The sequence below is a fragment of the Quercus suber genome, unplaced genomic scaffold (assembly GCF_002906115.3).
Source record: "Quercus suber isolate HL8 unplaced genomic scaffold, Cork oak 2.0 scaffold_791, whole genome shotgun sequence".
Classification (NCBI taxonomy): Eukaryota; Viridiplantae; Streptophyta; class Magnoliopsida; order Fagales; family Fagaceae; genus Quercus; species Quercus suber.
In genome coordinates, this window is record NW_027070227.1 from 77,058 (window position 1) to 100,950 (window position 23,893).

The 23,893-nt window shown below is 34.0% G+C and overlaps 2 protein-coding genes and 1 pseudogene across 2 annotated transcripts; 1 reads left to right on the plus strand and 2 right to left on the minus strand.

The window, feature by feature from the left end:
• Positions 1 to 5,183: 5,183 nt before the first annotated feature.
• LOC112014141 (long-chain-alcohol O-fatty-acyltransferase-like) lies at positions 5,184 to 6,268 on the minus strand (annotated as a pseudogene).
• A 3,871-nt stretch (positions 6,269 to 10,139) lies between these two features.
• On the plus strand, positions 10,140 to 11,586 carry LOC136064887 (uncharacterized). Its single transcript, XM_065767300.1, has 3 exons — positions 10,140 to 10,299; positions 10,661 to 10,899; positions 11,047 to 11,586. Exons 1-3 carry the CDS (start codon positions 10,140 to 10,142, stop codon positions 11,584 to 11,586), a joined length of 939 nt encoding a protein of 312 aa, XP_065623372.1.
• Positions 11,587 to 15,408: 3,822 nt separating this feature from the next.
• LOC112014140 (long-chain-alcohol O-fatty-acyltransferase) lies at positions 15,409 to 17,250 on the minus strand. The gene is given in 1 exon segment (XM_024046522.2): positions 15,409 to 17,250. A coding segment is annotated over 1 exon segment (1,086 nt). The 5' UTR covers positions 16,687 to 17,250; the 3' UTR covers positions 15,409 to 15,600.
• Positions 17,251 to 23,893: the final 6,643 nt, after the last annotated feature.

The window sequence follows — 23,893 nt, forward strand, 5'->3', positions numbered from 1 at the left end:
TGATGATGCTACAAAATTGTACCACCTTAAATTGTCCATGTGGCTCGTCTACAGAAAGAGAAGAAAAATAAGAAAAATGAGCATAGCCAAGTTGCCTCGTCCCTCCTTTGGGACGGACGAGGAAGGTCTCGTCCGTCATTCCTTTGGGGCGGACGAGGGAGGTCTCGTCCATCACAAATGACGGACGAGGAAAGCATGGCCATGCCATGGCTCGTCCACCCTTAATTAGGGATAGACGAGCCAAGCATCCTTAACCAAAAAGAATCGAAACCTCCATTGTTCGTAAAGGGGCATCGGTTCAGATGAAATGACGCTAAAGGAAGTTATGGAAGTTACCTCCGATTTTGGTGAACTCCTTGACAATAGGAACGGTTATCAAAGCCAATAACCGTTCCACACACTATATAAACGTGATCCTGCGTAAAGGTAAGTTCGGGGGACATTTTTATTTCACTTAGAGAAGGAAGAAAACACTTAGATATTTTTCCTCTCTATTCCAGCCTTCTAACTTCATCATCGGAGGGTTATAGGCCGGCCTCCACCGGTCTTCACTCTGATTGGTTTTGGTTTTACAGGACCCAGTTCTCAAAATTGTCGAAGTACTGAAGATTTCCAACCCACTGATCTTCCAGAATCATCAGAAAATATAACTATTAGATTGAATGTTTTTATTAATCAAATGTTTAAATTTTAAATTTTTGTGGTCTAAAATTACGCCAAAAAAAAAAAGTTTATGATTAACTAATACTCTAGTTTGGAGAAAAACCTTTCAATTCCTTTTATCTTTTTATTGAATGTGAATTTTGAAAATATAACTATTAGATTGAATGTTTTTATTAATCAAATGTTTAAATTTTAAATTTTTGTGGTTTAAAATTACGCCAAAAAAAAAAGTTTATGATTAACTAATACTCCATGACATCCAATTTGAATAAAATTTTATATGTGTGTCAAGAATATAAAGAACATATAATTCAATAATTAAAATTTCAAAATTCACATTTAATAGAAAATTATATTTGATGGTTTCTACCAAAATAAAGTACTCCCTAACGGTCTTGGCCCAATCTGGCATTATTGCCCAATTACATATGTAAAAAGATATATGACATACATGGTAAAGCAGAGAATACTTGTGGCGGAAACGAGGTTCCACCCATGGCCCTAAAACTAAGGGGCTTGTAGCGAAGAGGCGTGGACCCGTGGTAGGGCTCATTATTTTAGGCAAATTACGTAACATTTCTTTGAGGTTGTTGAGATCTTAAATTCTTAATTCAGACTAGAAGTGATCTAGTTCCCATAATAGCTTGATGCAGCCTAAGAAAGATGCTGGGTTTGTTTGCTGTGTTGGTTATGATTAAGATCAATTATAGTTGCAGAGTTTCTAGGTTAGTTTGTATCTCCTTCTTGCTTGTGAGCTTTCCTCATTAATTTTCCCCATTTTCATTCACGATATTTGTCAAATTTTAGCCTAAGATGCCCTTGCTAAAGTTGAGAAATATATAATTGAAGGTTTTTATTTTATTATTATTATTATTATTATTTTATTATATATATATATATATTTTATAATAAAGATACATAACATCTAATTAATTTGATTGGCTTGAGAATACTTTTAAAAAAAAAACATATATATATATTTTATAATAAAGATACATAACATCTAATTAATTTGATTGGCTTGAGAATACTTTTAAAAAAAAAACCAAATTAAAAAAGAGGTCTAATCTGACTTGATTCAATCATGTTGTGTAAGTTGGAACAGTGTAGAATGGGAACATATTTTATAGCTTATTTCTATTAAGCAATTAGTTCAGTCTTTCAAGAATGTTGGAGACACAAATTATTTTATAAATTTTTGACAAACTGACATGGTCCACATTAGTTATTAAAAAACTGAATTTACGCATCAGATTTTATTAAAAACTTGTGACATGGTCCACACTAGTTATTAAAAAACTGAATTCACACATCAGATTTTATTAAAAACTTGTTTATAATAATAATAATAAAAAAAAACTTAAAAGACACAAACTAAGAAAAAAAAAACCCAACTCGATCTAAAACATTTCATCTTTCTCTCCACCTTCACTGCCAGAGTACGCTTGAACACAGCCAAACGAGAACCATACCTCAGATTTAACAAACTTGATTATAAATATAAAAAAAAGTAAAACCCTACAATTAAAAAGAAAAATGTTACGTCCAAAACATTTTCACAACAAATCATAGGCGGTTAGTTATTATTGGCTTTAATTTGAACTTATTACTGAAATTATTTTTTTGTCCATGAATAACAACCCGTAACAACCTATCACGTAAGATTTATTATGAAAATACTGTAAATATAGTATTTCTAAAAAAAATATATATATAGGAATACAAGCATTTCTCAAATTTTTTTTTTTTTGATAAAAGCATTTCTCAATTGAAAAGGCTATTTGTGTTTCTCCGATGACCCGTGTGGATTTTACAAACCTAGATGTATTTCTCCAGAGACCCATATTGGTTTTAGAAAATTGTATAAACTATAATAAAAACCCAGATTTACAAACCCAGTTGGGTAAAATTAAAAACCCATTTGTATTTCTCCGGAGAAGACCTCCATTTTCATTTGTCAAGCTGCCGAAGAAGTACTTAGAAAAAAAAAGAAAAAAACAATTGTACTTAACTTCTGTTTTTTTTTCCCCCTAATTAAATCCACTTCTACAGAATTTCTTACATTGAGATTGTGTGCAACTCTCTACTTGAACGATGCCATTTTCTCAAGATCTTAGAACTAGAACTCCTACTAGAAATTTCTAGATTTGAGAAATTAAAAGGAGATCCTAGATCTCGGCAGTGGTTTTGAGAGGATCTCTCTCTCACTCTCAAGTTAGTCAAGTATAATATAACCTCCACTCTTTCTTTCTCTCACATTATCCATATCCCTTAAAATTATGCACTTCTAAATCTCTTTAATCCTTTTGATTTATTTATGGGAGTTAATAACTTATTACTAATCTTAAAATTTAGTTTTTAATCTTAAAAATTAGCCACTTACTACACATTCATTACAGAAGTTAAAAAAAGAAAAAAAAAAGAAGCTTAAATTCAGGATTTAGCAACTACCTTTAAAACTAAAACCAAAAAATAGGATAGTAATTTGTAATTATCAGAATTAAAATAATTTGTGATTTTAACATTACTCTTAGTCTTTTCGCTATTTTTTTTTAGGAGAAGTCTTTTCGCTATTTGATTTGCTTTGTTGCCATTTTTGGGGTACAATGACATGTTATAAGAACCTAGTGCTAAACAAAAATATTTGTAAATCAAACCACACTATTCATTTTCAAATATTCAATTCGGACAATAGCATTTTTCACTATTAATATATATATTTTTTATTATAGACAATATTCTTTGATAACATTGCACCACAAAGATGTGAGGTTATACATGGTATATAATGTGTAAAAGAAGAAGATGTATACCATACATTTGGTGCATGTATTCTTCATTTTAAATGATGGTAAACTCGACACATATAAGGTTTGCTTTTATGTAAAAGGAAGAAAATATACACCAAATACATTTTGTATTTTCTCGCAGAAGAGAGCACAGGCAGGCAAAATGACAGTTGGCATTGATGTATGATATATTGCACAATGGGTGCCACGTTAAACATAATATGCTGCTTTTTCGAAGTCAGGAACGTTTAACATAATATTATGCTGCTTTTTCTAGGAACAAATATGGTTTGACTTTTCATTTCATTGCGTAAATATATTTATCAATAATTTATTTGCTAATAAAGCAGAAATTTATTGTGATTCTGTATGTTTTTATTAGTGTCTGTACATAGTTTCCCCCCCCCCCCCCACCCCCCCCCCCCCCCCTAATATGTAGGAGATTATTCAAGAAAAAGGGTAAATAATACGTGATTTAATCAAGAAAAATAATATAATAAAGTAAAATAATCATAAAGTCAAGTAATAAAGATAGACAACTGAGAATTGTTTAGGTCCGTTTGGTAAGAGATTTTTAGTAACGTTATTTAAGTATTGTGAAAATATATACCATAATACATTAAAAACTGTTGTTTGAGTTACGTTACTAAACATGTCATTAATGTTTTTGGAGCATAATAACATGGTGTTTCTTATTTTTATATTTGTAGAGACACGTTTTGCAGCCCAAGCCTAAAAGGTAGGGGACGTTGGCCCAAAGAGCCCAGTACAACAAATTTGTAGAGAGTGAATCAAAGAACTAGATCCTAATGAATTTGATAACGACTATTATGGATTCAGGAAATAATCAAGCGAGGACAAGGAATGTAGAACAGACTGAATTTCCCTGTTCTAGGAAGTAGATTTTTATATAAATCAATTAAACTGCTTACAGGTATAACTTTGATCGTTACAGTAGTCTTTCCCTATTTTTCCGATCCCCTTCTCATGAAGGGTCTCTTGCATTATATATCTCCTTTTGGACCATCTCGACCCTATACTTGTTGATTATTTGCGCCCTTACTCGAGTACTTGTCCCATCAAACACCCCTTCTGACTCTTTGTGAGTTGTGGTAGCCAAGGCAGTACTGTTCAAGGGTCTTCTCTACATAAATGTAGTCAGAAAAATAGCTGCAGTGCATTTAATGTGGTGGTAATAACTTTCATTTAGATATTTTTGGGTTTCCTTCCTTCTTGTATGTTCACGATGTTCGTCCCTATCACGAGAGCCTCTTGGAAGGTCACCTTGATCATTGGAATACATATTTGAAGAATTTCTCTCCCAATTTAAAAAAAAACTTTGTTCATAAAATACATAACATCAAGTAATGAAGTTATAAACACAAGTGTGAACCATTTAAAAGCATTTTTAAAGATTGTCATCTTTATTTTGTTTCATTATACCAAAGCTTCATCCATTGTGAAAAATAGTTTTCATCTTAAGCTATTGACTAAACCAACAAATAAATATGACTTCTGCAAGGACTAAGGTAGGGACAAATGAAGTTACAACATAAAAGTGTGGTATGCATCTTTGAAAAATAAGGGCCCGTTTGTTACTGTTGTTTAAAAAACAGTTTTTAGTGTTTAAATAACATTACATGTATTTTCACATACTTTTTCACTCATACGTATTTCCAAAAAATACAAACAACATTACTAGAAATCTCTTAACAAACGGGTCCTAAGACACTAACTTTTTTGTAAGGGCAATTGCAATGGTAAGTTGACTTTCACAAAATTAGCTAAAATTGAGTACTCTTTTATTGCCTTCTCAACCACACCATTTCTTATTAATTGTGGAAAGAACAACCAAAAACCGGTCACCGCCACAAACCCAACTGTCAATGGCCCCGAAATTGCTCGATGTAATTGCCATTTGTTGGTCGTTGCCTTCTTCACCACTACCTCAATAGCCGTGCACAAGCTATGTAAGACAAAGAACCATGTTACCTCCCACGTGGGATACACACGTGTGAAGCAAAAGTATATTACTTCATGAGCTAGGCTAGACACTATGAAGGTCAAATTATGGCTGGTAGAGCAGCCCAACGTGACCCAATTACATTAGCAGAAATACGATGGATGGGAATGTAAATGGTAGGTCGTAGAATACTTGTAACCATAAGGTTCCACCTATGGCCCCAAAAGTCTTGTAGTGAGGTAGCAAGATAGGGCTCATTGAACTGTGGCTCGATCTCAAACCCAAAAATGGCTCGAACTGGGGTAGCAGCCAAGGCTAGAATAATTTCTCCAACAAGGTAAGTGTGGCAACAATAAAGAACTAAAATAACATATGGATGTAGATTTGGTCTATGGTCATAAGCACGTATTATCATGGCAAGAAACAAAGCTTTTATAACCAACAACATAGATCTAGACACTTTTGTAGGATTATGGGATTTTGGGTGTTTTTGTGAAATGGTTTTTTTATTGTTTTTGGTGTTTGGAGGTGGGTCTTGTTTGAGTTTAATGGGAAGGCAAGCAATGGATATGAAATGAAGAAGTTTTGGCAAGGGTGGTGATAAAGGGCCTTGGTCAAAAGCAAAGAGGAGGAGTTTGAAGTTTCCAAGCCAACCAAGGAAGAAGGCGGTGGAGCCACCAAGATGGACAAAGTTGAGGTTACAAGGGAGCATGGTGAAGAGGTAAAAGATGGGGAAGAGGGAGAGGAGCCTCATCATTCCTTTTGGGATCCTTGCAACTATATAGTAACAATAACAAAGAGATGTGATGGCTGTGATCGATACCTTTATGAAGTTCTTGATTTCAGCATCCATTTCTCTTTTTGCCTCTCACTCTAGCAATGACGATGACTATGATACCTTGATGAAGCTCTTGATTTCAACATCCAATTCTTGTCTTCTCTCCTTTATTTTATGGTAAGTTTGGTCAACATGGCGACTGCATTGATTTGAATTGGACTGGACGAACGTAAACCGTGACTGAATATTGTCCAATCCTCTGACACAGAAGAGAAATGAGAAAATTAAGGTTGTGTTTGGTTGCCGTAAAATATTTTTCCGAAAAATAGGCTATTTTCCGGAAATGAAAAGATTTTCAAGTGTTTGGTTGCATTATAAAAATTGTTGTAGAAAATATTTTCATGTGTTTGGTTCTATTTTGAAAATGATATTTTCCTACACATTTTTCACATTTTCTCACCTATTTTCTCAGCATCCAAACAAATTTTATTACAAAAAAATTTCAAAATCACAGCCAAATCCCAACACCACTCACCACCGAAACTCCATTTCAACCCACGGCAGCAAACTCCAGCAATCAAAAGCCACAAAAGAAACAAAACCAAAGAAAAAAAAATCATCAAATCCGGTCAGGTCGTTACGGTCAAGCCACTGGGTTCGATCGGTGCGGTATGGTGCGACTCGCTTGGTCTCGCCGGCGCGGTGCGACTGGTGGGTTTGTGGGTTGAAGGTTGCCAACGATGGGCTCTAGGCTTGGAGTGGCGGTTCGTGCTCTCTCTCTCTCTGACTCGCTGGGTCTCTCTCTTCGTGCTCTCTTCTCTGTTTTCCGGAAATGGTTATTTGAAGTGAAAATAAAAACGGAAATCCTTTTCACCCTTGACTCATGGTCAACTGAAAAGGATTTCCAGAAAATTGATTTTCCATGCGCAACTAAACACCCGAAATTACAGAAAAGCATTTTTGAAAATGGTTTTCACCCAAAACAAACGCAGCCTAAAAGTTCAAAACTATTTTTGATGTATTAAGCTGTTTGCACTGGTTGTACGGTTTATGGTTTTGACTTTGGAATGAATCGATAGTACTGGTAATAAGCGCAATAATGAGCTTAATAAATAATTAAGCGCAATAATCGATAGTTCTAGTATTTAACTTTTTTGAGTTTTTCTATATTTTAATTTAAATAATTAAATTAATAGTTTAAAAAATGGCCTTTTTATATTTTCTTTTACAAAAATGAAATTAATTGGTTTGAAGATCGTGTCCACCCAATTACCCATTGTCCAATAAATGCTTATTTGTTTGGTAACGTTGTTTAAATGAGAAAATTATTAAATACTTTGGGAGTATCATAAATGCATACTCCTTCTTCTTACATAAATTATAGGTCTCACCATAAATTTAGTTAGTAGAACTCATAATTATGTGAGAGGAAAAACTACGCATTTATGATACTCCGAAAGTACTCAATATTGTTGTAAAAATGTCCACAACCTATGGTCCTATACCATTACACTAGATGCTTAAATGTTTTTATTTTTTATTTTTTTAAATATTCTTTTTAGCTCATTAAGTATGGTACAGTATATATTTGCTTTTAGATTTATGCACCAATAAAACAAATATTTTTTTACAGTAAAATGGGGTAGATGGCTCAATTTCAAAATAAAATAGAAAATTAACAACAATATAAAAAGGGTAAATTACAAATTTGGTCTCTATCCTTTACACTAAATGTCAATTTGGTTTTTAACATTTTAATTGTGTCAATTTGGTCCCTAACATTTTTAATATTATGTTAATTTAGTCATTGTCGTTATTTTTTGAATGGAAAAAATTGATGTATCAAATGGAATAGTAAAAAAATATTTTCCATACGACATCAATTACCAATTATACTGCCACTTCATATTTTAAAAACTAAAAATAAAAATAAAATCTACACACAATTTGATTCATCTCATAAATGGTTCTAAAATCCTAAAAGTTTCCCTCTCTCTCTCTTGTTAGTAGTATCATCTCCATAGCTACCAAATGACAAATTATTGGTCTCTTTCAGTTACTAAAAAAATTCAAAAGAGGGGCATAAGTGTCCTCTTTCAAGCCCATTGGTGTTTCTTAATTGACCCTATACTATACCATACTTTCTTCCTATCCAAGAACAAAGGTTTTAGTTGGATCAGTGACTTTGGTTCCATTAACTCCAAGAGCAATAGGTGTATTTTGTGGCACATGCGGTTCTTCTCCCAAGACTATTGTCTTTCCAATGTTGACCCTAAATTGCTATGTATTTTCCTCTCAAAGTTAATCCCAGAAATCACGAGATAGAGAGAACAAACCTGTTGCTGCTAGAGTTGCTGTTTGCAACTTGATCTTGACCTAAGTGAAAGTGAGAGTAAGGGTGAGGGAGATGAATTTGATGAGAGAAGAAGTTAAGTATTTCATTTTTTTTCCCATGTTAGTGTGTAATAGGCTATGGGCTTTAGGCCCACGTTGTTTACTTGTATAACACACATACTTGTATTATATACTTTGTCTCCTATATAAAGCTACTCATGTATATTTTATTATTTGAGAAATACAATACATTCATTCAATATTTCTAACATGGTATCAGAGCCATTGCTCTAGCCTTTTTTTGTGTCTTGCAGTCTTGTCTTTATTAGTATTCTCCGCTGCCTCAACTTCTTCGGTTAGTAAGCTTTATGCGTCCTCTCCAGACTGCTCCGCTGTTGTTAGATGTCCTCAAGGTTGAGTCTCCACCATCACAAGCACTCTCTCCACTACCAAAGACCACTGCCTTCTCAGGTCTATCCATTGTGATCTTCGATTATGACACTAGATATATCATTCTGTAGATCTTAAATCGATCTACTCAACGCCACCAGAATCATCCCCATTTGATCGTTCACGTGCCGCTCAAAGTTTCGACGAAGATCTTCCATGCGCCTTAAGTGTTGTTCCAATCTTGACGCCGTCACCACCATCAGAATAGTCTTTCTCTGATCTACCTCATCGGCAAAGAATCAACGTCAACGGAAGCCCCACGTGCCGCCTAAAGTTTTTGCATCTTCATCTACGCGCTCCACACGCCTCATGCGCCTCCACTGCTGCTATGACGTCACCTTGCCACGTTAGCCCTAGCTAACATCAACTGCCATGTCACTTGCTGACATCATCTTTGCTTAAGTCAGCACCCTACGTCAGCACCAGTTGACTTTGACTAAGTGTTGACCGTCAACTTTGACTGAGAGTTGACTTTTTGCAGTCCAGGTGCTCTTTACCCAGTTTTTCGTGTATATTTCATTTTTGCAGTCCATTTTTGCATATTTTGCTTCTAAATGAAGAATAAGGACAAGTCTTCTTTTTATTGCAAAAATCGTTGTTGACAATCCAACAAACGTTTTTGCAATTTTTGCAAACGTTTTGGTTTTAATAATGAGAGTTGCTATAAACACAACAAATCGGCTATTTCCATTTCTGTTGCTACTATTGGTAACACTAAGAGTATCCAACCAATGGCTCCCGTCTCCGCGAAGTCTAAGTATTCTGGATCAACTATCACCATTTCCACAGTTGACCTACAAAACATCTCGCTAATACCATTCGTATGATTGGTAATGCATTTTATTCCTCTTCTCTCTCAATTTCATCTGGTATGTCTCCTTCCTCTTGGCTTATGGATTTTGCTTGTTGCAATCACATGAAACTTCACTCATCCTTATTTTCTCAACTTAAACCTGCACCACACCTTTTTAATATACGCATAGCTAATGGTTCCACAATGTTTGGTCATAATATAGGTTCTATCTTAACCTCCAACCTCTCAATTCTTTGGGTCTTTAATGTTCCTAACCTTTCTTGCAATTTATTTTCTATGAGACAATTAGCTGAGTTGGGTTATCGCATTACTTTTGATTATTCCAGGTGTATTGTGTAGGATCTAAGGATGGGACAGGAGCTTGGGATTGGTCCCAGAGTTGGGCGTATGTTTCCCGTGAACAACCTTCGTCTTCCACTTGTTGCTCAGATTTCTGTTCCTGCTACAACTACTACAGTTTTTTCTAGTCAGACATCTTCCTCTCAAGTACAACACTTGGCTTCTAGAGGTTTGTTAGGTTTAGTATCCATAGAAATTTTTGATTGTGTTTCGTGTTAGTTAGGAAAACAACCAGTTTTGCCTTTCAATACTAGTGAATAAACCAGCTTTGCCTACCTCTGTCTCTAATATTAGTGGATCTCAATATTTTGTTGTCTTTGTTGATGATTATTCCCGCTATAGTTGGATTTTTCATATGAAACATCGTTCTGAATTATTATAAGTATATTCTAATTTTGCAAAAATGGTTGAAACTTAATTTTCCAAACGAATCAAAATTTTTCAATCTGATAATGCTCTTGAATACACTCAATATGCTTTCCAAACTATTTTGCATTCCTTTGGCACTATTTATCAATTAACTTGTCCAGGTACCTTTCAGCAAAATGGTAGAGCTGAACGAAAACTTCGTCATATTCTTAATACTGTTCGTGCTCTCCTTTTCTCTGCCAAAGTTCTTGCTCCTTTTTGGGGAGAAGCTGATCTTCATGTTGTTCATGCTATTAATTGTAATCTCAATCTTGTCATTCAAAATCAAACTCCATATGAGCACCTTTTTGGGTCACCTCCATACTATCACCACCTTCGCTCCTTTGGTTCTGCCTGTTTCGTTCTTCTTCAGCTGCATGAGCATAACAAACTTGAGCTTCGGTCTAGACTTTATTGTTTTCTTGGCTATGGCGAAACTCAAAAGAGTTATCGGTATTATGATCCTATCTCTCATTGTCTTCGTATCTCTTGCAATGTTGTCTTTTAGGAACATCGCTCATTTGTTGAGTTCTCTCACTTCCGTGCCTCCCTATCTACCTCCTTTGTCTTAGATCTTTTTCCAAGTGAGTCACATATTCCTTTTATAGTTGCTCCTGGTCCTCCTATAGACTTCTCTGTCCAACTAGCAGATATTTTTTATGCCTTTCTTAGATCACCTTCTAATGAACAGGTGGAAGATGAACAAGTCGAAGACGAGCCACCTAACCCTGAGCTTGGGTTCCCTGCTCCTGCTCCACCTGAAGATCTTGCACAAGACATTCCACCTCGTCACTCAACTCGGGTAAGATCCATTCTTGCACATTTACTTGACTATCATTGTTACACTGCCCTTACTACATTGTACGAGCCTCATACTTATCGTAAGGCCTCCACTGACCCTTTATGGCAGATTGCAATGAAAGAAGAACTAAATACATTATCTAAAAACCATACTTGGGATTTGCTGACTCTTCTCCTTGGGAAATCTTTGGTTGGTTGTAAGTGGATAAACAAGATTAAGACTCGCTCTGATGGGTCCATTGAGTGATATAAAACTTGTCTTGTTGCAAAAAGTTTTACACAAGAGTATGTGATTAATTATGTAGAGACCTTTGCTTTAGTTGCTTGAACCTTATCTGTTCGTGCCCTTTTAGCTGTTGCCGCTGCCAGTAAATGAGGCATTTTTTGAATGTCAAAAATACATTCCTTAATGGGAATTTAAGTGAAGAAGTTTATATGCAACCTCCTCCTAGTCTCTCTATTGAGCCGAACAAGGTTTGTCACCTTCGACGTGCACTTTATGGCCTTAAACAAGCTCCATAAGTTTCGTTTTCCAAGTTCAGCTCTACCATCTCTCGCTTGGGTTACATTGCCAGTTATTATGGTTCTGCCTTATTTCTTCGTCGTACTAACAAATACACTATTTTACTTTTCTTATATGTAGGTGATATGATCATAACTGCTGATGACCTCAGTGACATTCAAGAACTCAAGGATTTTCTTAGTCAACAGTTTGAGATGAAAGATCTTGGACATTTTAGTTACTTCTTGGTCTTGAAATTACTCATTCTATAGATGGACTTTATATTACTCAAGCCAAGTATACTTCTAAACTTTTGTCTCGAGTTAGATTCATTGATATCAAGACTGTTGACACTCCGGTTGAACTTAATGCGCATTTGACTCCCTCAAGGGGGAAACCATTGTCTAATCCCTCTCTTTACAGATGCTTAATTGGCAGCGTCTTGAAATTACTCATTCTATAGATGGACTTTATATTATTCAAGCAAAGTATACTTCTGAACTTTTGTCTCGAGTTGGATTCATTGATAGCAAGACTGTTGACACTCCAGTTGAACTTAATGCGCATCTGACTCCCTCAAGGGGGAAACCATTGTCTAATCCCTCTCTTTACAGATGCCTAGTTGGCAATCTAGTTTATCTCACTATCACCTGTCTAGACATTTCCTATGTTGTTCACTAGGTGAGCTAGTATCTGTTTACTCCACGATCGACTCACTATGCTGTTGTTCTGTGCATTTTTCGATACCTAAAGGACACTTTCTTCCATGGCCTTTTCTACTCTACTTAGTCTCTTCTTATTCTCTGTCCATTCTTTGATGCTAATTGGGCAGGAGATCCCGCTGATTGTAGGTCCACCATTGGCTATTTCTTTCTTCTTGGTTCTTTTTTGATTTCTTGGTGAAATAAGAAACAAACTCTTGTAGCTCGCTCTAGTATTGAAGCAGAATATCGTGCCCTTACTGATACCACATTTGAGCTCTTTTGGCTATTATAGCTTCTTAAGGACTTAGGTGTGTCCACATCCTCTGTTACTCCTCTTTATTGTGACAACCAGAGTGCCATTCATATTACTCACAATGATTTCTTTGATGAACGACCTAAACACATCGAGACCAATTGTCATTTTTTTCGTTATCATCTTGTCCATGGTGCTCTTAAACTTTTCTTAATCTCCTCTAAAGATCAACTTGCAGATATCTTCACCAACTTACATTCTCTTTATTGTGATAACCAGAGTGCTATTCATATTACTCACAACAATGTCTTCCATGAACGAACTAACACATTGAGATCAATTGTCATTTTATCCATTATCATCTTGTCTATGGTGCTCTTGAGTTGTTCTCAGTCTCCTCTAAAGATCAATTTACCGATATCTTCACAAAGTCACATCTTAAGGGACGTCTTCGTGCTTTGGTTGACAACCTCAAGTTGGTCTCACACCCACCTTGAGTTTGAGGGGGGGTTGTTAACATGTAATAGGTTGTGGGCTTTAGGCCCACCTTCTTTGTATCGTTCCAATTTTATCAGACGTCCCCAAAGGAACAAAAAAATATCAGGCCCACCTTATTTACTTGTATAACATATATACTTGTATTACATACTTTACCTCCTGTATAAAGGCACTCGTATATATTTTATTATTTGAGAAATACAATACATTTATTCATTATTTTTAACATCCCAAATTACAAAATATAATAAAGAAAAAAAATTATAAAATCAAGTAATGAAGTTACACAAGTGAAAATTATTTAATGTTTTCGGAGCACGATAATATAGTGTTTCTTATTCTTATTTTTATTTATGGTGAATTTTACTAATTAAATTTATTGCGTGTTTCGCTACAAATACAAGAGAATGGAATATCGTAATGTCGGAAGCACCTCACAATTACCTATCACATAAGGATGGCAATGGAGTGGGGCGGGGCCGAAGAATGGGGTCTTCGTCCCCACCCCGCATTGTTTTTTTCTTGCCTCATTCTCGCCCCGCCCCGCATGACAGGGAAAACTTTCTCACCTCATCCCCGGTCCTTGGGGCCCCACGAAGCCTCGCCCCACCCCGCAAAAATCTACTTTTTGTTAATTGACCCTACAACTAGTACAATTTTTTTTAATAAAATCTATTTCATTGATAAAAATATACTTGAAATTACAACTAAATTTATCCCATCAAATCAAATCAATTTTTAGAAATAATATATTAAAGTGTTTAACAAGACAATCTTAAAAAAAAAAAAAAAAAATCTCATAATATAACACATAACAAAATAAAGGCGGAGAACTACATTAGGTAGAATAAAATAAGTTAATATTGATATGTTTGTTTAAATAATAGGGTTCTAGGGTATAAAAAATTTATAATTATAGTCCTTAGCAATGCAGGACGAAACAAAAATGAAAAAATGCGGGACGAAATAGATCTAAAAAATCTAAATTCATCCTCGCTTTATCCATAATGCATAATTAAAATTTTGCCCCATTTTCACCTCATCACATTTACGGGGTGAAAAAAATTTCACGCAGAACAAAGCAGAAAAGAACGGGTTAAACGGTTCAAGAAAAAATTGACATCTCCACTATCACACAATTAAATAGGAGTAGAAGGTTGGAGAAGCCAAAAAGATAGCCACTTTATTGTCTAATACGCTGTGAGTCTTGTGACCACTTTTTTGTTTTTGTTTTTGTTTTTTTTAATTGCTCTGACATCTGACCACTCACCACAGCATCGTCAAGTCAAGTGCATTAAAAGAATAAAAGCCCATTACAAACTTCCTCCTACTTGCTATAAATGATTGAAAATGATTTATGTTTTATTGTCTAATACGCTGTGAGTCTTGTGGCCACTTTTTTGTTTTTTGTTTTTTGTTTAATTACTCTGACATCTGACCACTCACCACAGCATCGTCAATTCTAGTGCATTAAAAGTCCATTACAAACACCCTCCTAATTGCCATAAATGATTAAAAATGATATTTCATTCTGCTCACTTTTTTTATACGGTTTGAAAAGTTAAACTTTTTAATGAGGTATTATTTATTATTTTATTTACATTTTAAAAATGTATAATTTTTTAAAATTATTTTAAAAAAATTTATCAAAAAATTAAATTAGTAAATTAATAGGGATATAATAAGAATGTTAGTAAATTAATGACTTTTATTTTTAGAAACAGGACAATATTTAGAAACGTCTCAAAATAAAATAGAAGACAAAAAAAATGAGACGGAAAGAGTATAGGTTAAGATTGAGAATACGTGAAGTATCTTATGCAATACCTCTTTAGTCTCTTCCATCTCACAAAATATTTTCACATTTTAACCTTTATATATATTTGTTTACTTCTTTTTTACTTTTGTTATTTAATGAATAAAATTAAAAGTTACTTACATCAAGTGCAATACTAATGTTATGATATGTGATTTAACCAAGCATAAATAATAATAATAAAGAAAAAGAACATAATAAAATACATAAGATCAAGTAATGAAGTTATAAACATAGGTGTAAACCATTTAAGAGCACTTTTTTTTTAAAGATTGTCATCTTCATTTTGTTTCGTTATACAAAGTTTTTTCCTCAAGAAAAAGAAAAAAAAAGAAAAAAAAATTATACAAAGTTTCATCCATTGTGAAAAATATTTTTTATCTTAAGCTATTGACTAACCAAAAATAAATGTGACTGGCAGGGACTAGGGTAGGGACAAATGAAGTTACAACATAAAAGTGTGGTATGCATCTTTGTAAAATGGGACACTAACTTTTGCCCAAGGGCAAGTGCAATGGTAGGTTGACTTTGACAAAATCAACTAAAATTGAGTACTCCTCTATGGCCTTTATATCTACACTATTTCTTATTAATTGTGGAAAAAACAACCAACCACCGGTCACTGCCACAAACACAATTGTCAATGGCCCCGAAACTGCTCGATGTAATTGCCATCTGTTAGTCACTGCCTTCTTCACCACAACCTCAATAGCCGTGCACACGCCATGTAGGACAAAGAACCATGTTACCTCCCATGTGGGATGCACACGTGTGAAGTGAAAATATATTACTTCATGAGCTAGGCCTGACATTATGAAGGTCGAAATAATGGCTGGTAGAGCAGCCCAACGTGACCCAATTACATTAGCAGAAATACAATGAATAAGAATGTAAACAGTAGGTCGTAGAATACTTGTAACCATAAGGTTCCACCTATGGCCCCAAAAGTCTTGTAGTGAGGTGGCAAAGTAGGGCTCATTGAATTGTGGCTCGATCTCAAACCCAAAAATGGCTTGAACAGGGGCAGCAGCCAAGGCTAGGACAATCTCCACAGCAAGATAGGTGTGACAACAATAAAGAGCTAAAATAACATATGGATGTAAATTTGACCTATGGTCATATGCACGTATTATCATGGCAAGAAACAAGGCTTTTATAACCAGCAACATAGATCTAGTCATTTTTGTTGTATTATGGGATTTTGGGGTGCTTTTGTGCGATGGGTTTTTATTGTTTTTGGTGTTTGGAGGTGGGTCTTGTTTGAGTTTAATGGGAAGGCAAGCAATGGATATGAAATGAAGAAGTTTTGGTAGGGGTGGTGATAAAGGGCCTTAGTCAAAGGCAAAGAGAAAGAGCTTGAAGTTGCCAAGCCAACCAAGGAAGAAGGCAGTGGGGGCACCAAGATGGAAAGAGTTGAGGTTACAAGGGAGCATGGTAAAGAGGTAAAAGATGGGGAGGAGGAAGAGGAGCCTTATCATTCCTCTTGGGATCCTTGCAACTATGTAGTAACAATAACAAAGAGATGTGATGGCTGTGATCCATACCTTTATGAAGTTCTTGATTTCAGCATCCATTTCTCTTTTTGCCTCTCTTTCTAGCAATGACTGAGTTGTGATGACTATGATCTATACCTTGATGAAGCTCTTGATAAGTTTGATCAACATGGCTATTGCGTTGATTTAAATTGGACTGGACGAACGCAAACCGTGACTAACTGTTGTCCTCTGCTACAGAAGATGACTGAGAAAATAAAAAAGTTCACAACTATTTTTGATGTATTGAGCTGTTTACATCTGTTTATGGTTTATGGTTTTGAATGAAACGATGGTTGGAAATTGCAAAAATGAATGAACAAGAATCTTAGGGCCTGTTTGGTACGTGTGTTTAAAAACTGAAAATTATTGTTTGAAATATTTGTAGAAATATGCGTGGGTAAAAAAGTGCATTGAAATGCGTGAAATATTGTTTAAAAACTGAAAATTATTGTTTGAAAACACTAACCAAACACCTCCTTAGCCTGGTCTATTTAACTTTTTGAGTTTTTCTATATTTTAATTTAAATAATTAAGTTTATAGTATTAAATATTTAACTTTTCATATTTTCTTATACAAGAATGAAATTGATTGGTTTGAAGATAGCGTACAGTACACTGTCCACCAAATGCTTAAGGGCCTGTTTGATAGAGGATTTCAGCAATATGTGTTTAATTTTTAAACAATATTATACGTATTTTCACTCACACATATTTCAAAAAAATACAAATAACATTACTCAAACCTCTACCAAACAAACCCTAAATTAACTGGTTTGAAGGTATTTCTATGGAATAAAAAATCTGGTTTGAAGTTCGTGTCCACTGTCCACAACCTAACCTATACGCTAGATGCTTAAATGTTTTTATTTATTTATTTATTTATTTTTTTGAGAATCTAAATGTTTTTATTTATTTATTTATTTATTTTTTTGAGAATCTAAATGTTTTTATTTATTTATAAGTATTCTTTTCAACTCATTAAGTATGGTACAGAATCTAAAGATTTGCTTTTAGATTTATACACCAATAAAAAATAATTTACAATAAAATAAGGAAGATGACTCAATTCCAAAATAAAATAGAAAATTAATGGCAATATAAAAAAAAGGGTTTTACTATTAATAAACCACTACTTTATGAAAAATTGAAAAAAGTAATTAATTATTTTAACAGTTTTTTCATTTTTTATATATATATTTTTTAAAAATAGATGGTTAATGTATGTCTTTAGTCTTAAGGATATACATTAAGGATGGACCTAGGTGGGGCCTAAGGGGCCCGAGCCCCTCTGGGCCCACAAAAAAAAAATTAGTATGTAAAATTTTCAAAAAAAAAAGAAAAAAGAAAAAAAAAAGAGGCTTGGGCCCCCCTTGGTTTTTAGCTCGACCCCCCTTGGTTTTTAGTTTGGGTCCCCCTCACCTTAACCATTCCTATCCTAATCGGCTAGCCTAGCAGTTTTCAAGAGCCCATGAAAAACTTTAAAAAAAAATGTAAAAAAGAAAAAAAAAAAAACCAAGTAGTCAGAAAGACTCCAAAACCAAACGAAAAAGCTAGAAACGAAGGAAAAAAAGAATAAAGAAAAGAAAAGAAAGGGAGAGGCGAGAGTGAGACAGAGAAAGTGAAAGACCCATCATGTCGCTGCCCATGCCGTGACGCCACTGCCCACACCTATGCGAGAGAGACCTATCTTGCTACCCAATACCCATGCCGCCATCAGTTGTCGCATACCCAAACCGAAGACCCATCTTGCCATCGCCGCCGGTTGCTTGATCTGCACTGCCCACCCTAGCTTCGTCGCTCCACTGCTCCAACCTTCACAATTCACAAGTATTTAATCTATCATTTCCTTCAAAACCTAATATAATGTTTGTGAATCTCAGAATCTAAAAATCTATACTTGTGGACTAGTGGTGTTTGTGTTTTTACTGATGAATTGATGTTGGTGATTCTGTGATTGTGAATTGAATCTGTGCCTGACGGCCTTGACTACCTGTGGTGTTTTTTTTTTTTTTTTTGGTTTTTTTTTGGCTTTTTGGCTTTGTGACTTTCTGTGACTCTGTGTTTGTGACACTCTCTTTTGTATAAGTTGTATGAGAGAGAGAGAGAGAGAGAGAGAGAGAGAGAGAGGAGAGAGAGAGAGAGAGAGAGAGAGAGAGAGAGAGAGAGAGAGAGAGAGAGAGAGAGAGAGAGAGAGAGTAGAGTTTGAAAAGATTAGATAATAGATTAGTGTAGTGTTTGTCTGTTTGTTCTTTGTTGACTGGTAGTTGGGCAATAATAAAGAAAAGTGACAGAAAAAAAGAAAGAAAAGGAAAGTAAAGTTAAGAAAAGTTTTTGTTAGTAGTGCAAAATAAATTTATAGGGTTGGTAGTGGGATTGGGTTAGCGTCTGAAATATGGAGACAAGACAAAGACAAAGAGAAGACAAAGACAAAGATAAATAAAGGCAAAGACCAAAGACAAAAGAAAAAAACAAATTATATAATATAGAAAATTGTCACACAAATTTAAGAAAATAACAGTGATTCACTTGCACCTATTGTTAACTCATAATACTAAATTAGATAAATTTATAAATTGAATAGAAGTGAGAAATACTAAATTTATAATTAAATGCATCATGCATATTACCTAGATTCTAGTATTTGTCTTTAGTTAGCAACAACAACCATTTGTGAGTTCATAGATGATTTTGAAGATTTGAATCATAAATGATTTTGAAGATTTGAAAGAGCGTCGAGTTTCCTTTTCATAGCTGATTGTATTATGAAACAATAGCGTTTTGTGTCATTTGTTTTTGTTGGTAGATGATTGTATTTTAATATATTAAGAAACAATGATTTTTGGGTATTTTTCTTGGTTGATAGTTTATTAATACTATATGGATGCGTATTTTAAATTTTTTTTTTTTCGCTTATCTCCGGCTCCCCCAGTTTGAAATTCTGGGTCCGTCCTTAATATTCATTAACTGGATCCATATAAAAAATAAAACCATTTTTTTTTATAAAATTTATTTATTTATGATGATTGGATATTGGCTAGAGAATAGAAAACCACTCTTTTTTTTTTTTTTTTTTTTAAATTCTTTGTTTGGTTATTAAAACTATGGTTTTGACTTGTGTTTGTTTGGTATCTCGCAGTTTTCAGTAGCTTATTTGTATAGTATTTAGCAATATATATATATATATATATTTATGATAGCTTTTATGTTAAATATGTGATAAAAAATAAAAACTAAAAACTAATTTTTTTTTTCTCATTTAAAAAAAAAAAAATTAAGACAAGCAAAAAGCTAAAGATATTTTTCCAAGCAAACACAAATTTACTTCATTTCAAAAAAATGACATTTCTATTACATAATTGCAGAAGACAATTCCATAATATATCCACTCCCATTAGACACGCAATGAAGAGTTATAAGTTATAATGTTAAAAGGCGAAAAAATATAGTGTTTTAGGGATGTTAAGTTAACCAACCGTTTGATTTAAGTTGTTTCAAATTACCGTTTAACTAAGGCTGCGTTTGTTTTATCTTCAAATGATTTCAAGAAATCATTTTACACTAGCCTTTGTGTTTGGTAGCTACAGAAAATTGGGTCAAACGAAATTCATTTTTCGCGTTGACTGTAAAATACCCTGCCTCACCCGTAATTCATTTTTAGGTTTTATTATACCTTCAAATAATTTCCACCCTAGGAAAATAGAAGAGAGAGAGAGAGAAATAGCAAGGAGATTGCACTAGAAGCACCGGTCTCGTCACACCCAACATCGGCCCTAACCCCAGATTGCACCGGTCTCGTTGCACCCCAGCACCAGCGAGATCGCGTTGCCTGAAGCACCGTCGAGATTGCGCCCCAGCATTGGCGAGATCACACCCATAGTCCTCGCTGGAAGCTCATCAGCGCTGCCATCTAGATTGTTACCACCCAAGATCAATCCACCTAAAACCGATCCAGTCCTCGACCCACCCAAAACCCAGCTCGTTCTCGACACACCAATCTTGTTCCCCCTCTTGCTCAACGTCACCGATCTAGCTGCCACCGACCACCAGCCCACTCCACTCCATCCCCAAAACCACCCGATCTGGCCACCACCATCCTCCATCCACTCTGATCTCTCTCTTTCCTGATCTATCTCTCTGTCCCTCAATTTGTCACTCTTTCTCCCTCCGATCTCACTCTTTCTTCCTCTCCCTCAATGTTTTTGTTTTGATTTTTGGTTGTGTTAAGTGTATATTTTGAAATTTTCTGTAATAAAATTTGTTTGGATGCTGAGAAAATGGCTGAAAAAATATGAAAACATTAGAATGCAACCAAACACCTGAAAAAATTGGAAAATAGCATTTTTAGAATGCAACCATACACTTGAAAACATTTTTCAAAACAATTTTCATAATGCAGCCAAACACTTGAAAATATTTTCTTTTCTCAAAAATATTTTCACCTAAAAATATTTTACACCCAGTCAAACGCAGCCTAAATTAAAACATAAAATTAATGACTACTATCAAATCATCGGAACCGACACCGATACATTTTTCCCATTCTTTAGATTTGGGTATGAAATGTGACTCTTTTTTTTTTTTTTTTTTTGAGTTTTTTGGTTGGATAGGTTTAGATTTAATTTTGGTTTAGATCTGTTTTTGTTTTGGGTTTTTGAGTTTCTCTATCAAAATGTTTGTTTCCTCAATTTTTGATATTTGCTTTTGTTATTTTTTATAGATTACAAAAATCACTAAAACATTAATCTGAATTTTAGTTCTTTGGTTACTAATTTGAAATCATTAGGATCAAATAAGTATGAGACTGAACATTGCGTTGATATTTTCTTTTTCATTTCTAATCATATATTATGTTTTTTGTTGGAACCACATACACGCAGAGATGGAGTACTATATATATGTCTATATATATATATATTTTTTTTTTTAAAAAAAAAAAAAAAAATAATAATGTCTATATATATATATATTTTTTTTTTAAAAAAAAAAAATAATAATAATAATAATAATAAAAATAATTTAAATGGTAATTCATTCTGTTGTTTATTTTTAAAATTTTAAATTATTGTTGAGATAGTTCTGGCTTGAATTAAATTTTAAAAGAACAAGTATAAATTGAATAATGTTGTGCTCCACACCAATAAACGTGTGGTCTTTACTTTCATTTATATAGACGCAGTAGTTACAGTTTAGATACAGATGAGAAGAATTTTAGATAGAGTAATCCTTACTAATGTACTCGAACCCGTTCACCAAAACGTAGCCCATTTTTGGAGGGAGCTTTTGTAATGTACTTGAACTTGTGCAGTTCACAATAATTTTAGACATCTATAGTTACTAGTGTACATATCAAACAATCGCCGCAATCCTGACTGCTCATCACCTATAATACATGCTTCATTACAAGTCACTGGGAAGGAGACCAATGCTCACAATATCTTTTAATAATCATTTACATTGCACCATAATAATATCATTACATTTTGTCATTATCTTATTATAAAGATAGACCAAGGAATTATAGGATCATTTTAAAAAAATAAAAATAAATAAACATGAATTTCTCGCTGTATTATGTAATTTATGTTATCTGCTACGAGAGTCTCCCTCATATATCCTAGAATAAACTGAAAATTAACCATAAGCAAGTGTGCTTGATGAATATAATTTTATCAAATTTAACCATAAGGAAATGTTAACGGGCGCGTGCCCGATAATGATGATTTATTGTAGGGTCTAATGGTGAAAAATTTGACATAGAGCAAAGTGATTTGACATAAAATTGTTTCTTAATAGGCACCTAACCATATATATATATATATATATATTTGGTGTAAGTAAGGATCAAACTTTATATATCTCTTATTTATCAATAAAAAACTCTACCAATTAAGTTAATTAGAACTCATTGACAAATTGTATTATTACCTTACTAAAAAGCTCTAGTCCTAATTCCTTAAAAGCCCAAAATCTTCCGCAAAAAGAACTTTTTGTTTTGCTTTTATTTTTTTGCTTTGAAATAGAATTCTATTCTAGTTTAATATAAAATGTATATGCGTGTGAAGTTCATTTCTAGAGACTTGAACACTAGGCCATACCCCCTCACACCCCACAAGAACTAGTACTTATGAAGTGATTATTACGCCAAGAGTGCGCGGAAGTGCACAAAAAGAACTTGGGAAGTCAAAAAAGAAGAAGAAGAAAGGTTTTTGGCCTTCAAATTGTGCCAGATGGCAGAATAAAGATATTATTATGTATATTTTTTTTGATGAATTCCTTCGTAATGTAAAAAATGCGCATTTCTATATGATTGGATAGCACCGTCAAACTTAATCCACTCTGGATTCTAGACTAAATATCACCATCAAATATTATCTCTCTTGCTTTTGATGCTTGAACCATCAATATAAATCCAAATAAGAATCCAAAATTGGTTTAGTCTGATAAGCCTAAAATGTATAACTTACCACCAAATTAAAAACCTATAGAATAGACGAGTTATTCCAGTAAGAAAACAGTTATTAGATTCCAAATTTTCATATTGTATGATCAAGTTGAAAACGAGTGTAGTTTTTGGAGTGAGAAAAACCAATTATAGAGGAATGAAGTGTGTGCTTTTTTGTGTGTGTGTGTGTGTGTGTGTGTGTGTGGCAATAATAACTTGTTTTTTTGCTAATTTGTGAAACTTGTTTTAAGAGCAAGTAGAAATGCTTGTACAGTAGATCATGTCAATAGTCCAACCTACAGGCCTTTCCCTCTTCAGTGTACAACGAAGGCCAAAACAACAACTAATGGTACGCCAACCAGATAACATGCCCCAAAATTGTCATAGGCTCCTATATGCTACCAGCCACTTCCTCTAGCAACCCCTGATGCAAAGCAGAAAATAACTTTGTAGGGTTAATCGCATTGCATCAAGAAAGATTCACAACTTCTACATTGTTTTGATATGCTGGTCTGTTTTGAAGAAGGATACCAACTGATTAGGCCACAACTGTTATAAGCCAAAAACAGAAGATTATTCAAGAGTAAACTTGTTTGATACCTTTATTATTTATTATTATTATTATTTTACCATTAGTTAACTTCTAAATTCTAAAGAAAATATTCTAAATTGAATAATGAATGAATGTTTAGTTGATGGTATACCATGAATTAAATAAGTTATGAATTCAAAAGTTCTGCTCCAAATAATTGCCCATTTACATGAGAGAAATGTGAGAAAGTTACCTGAAAGTACTGCTAGTAA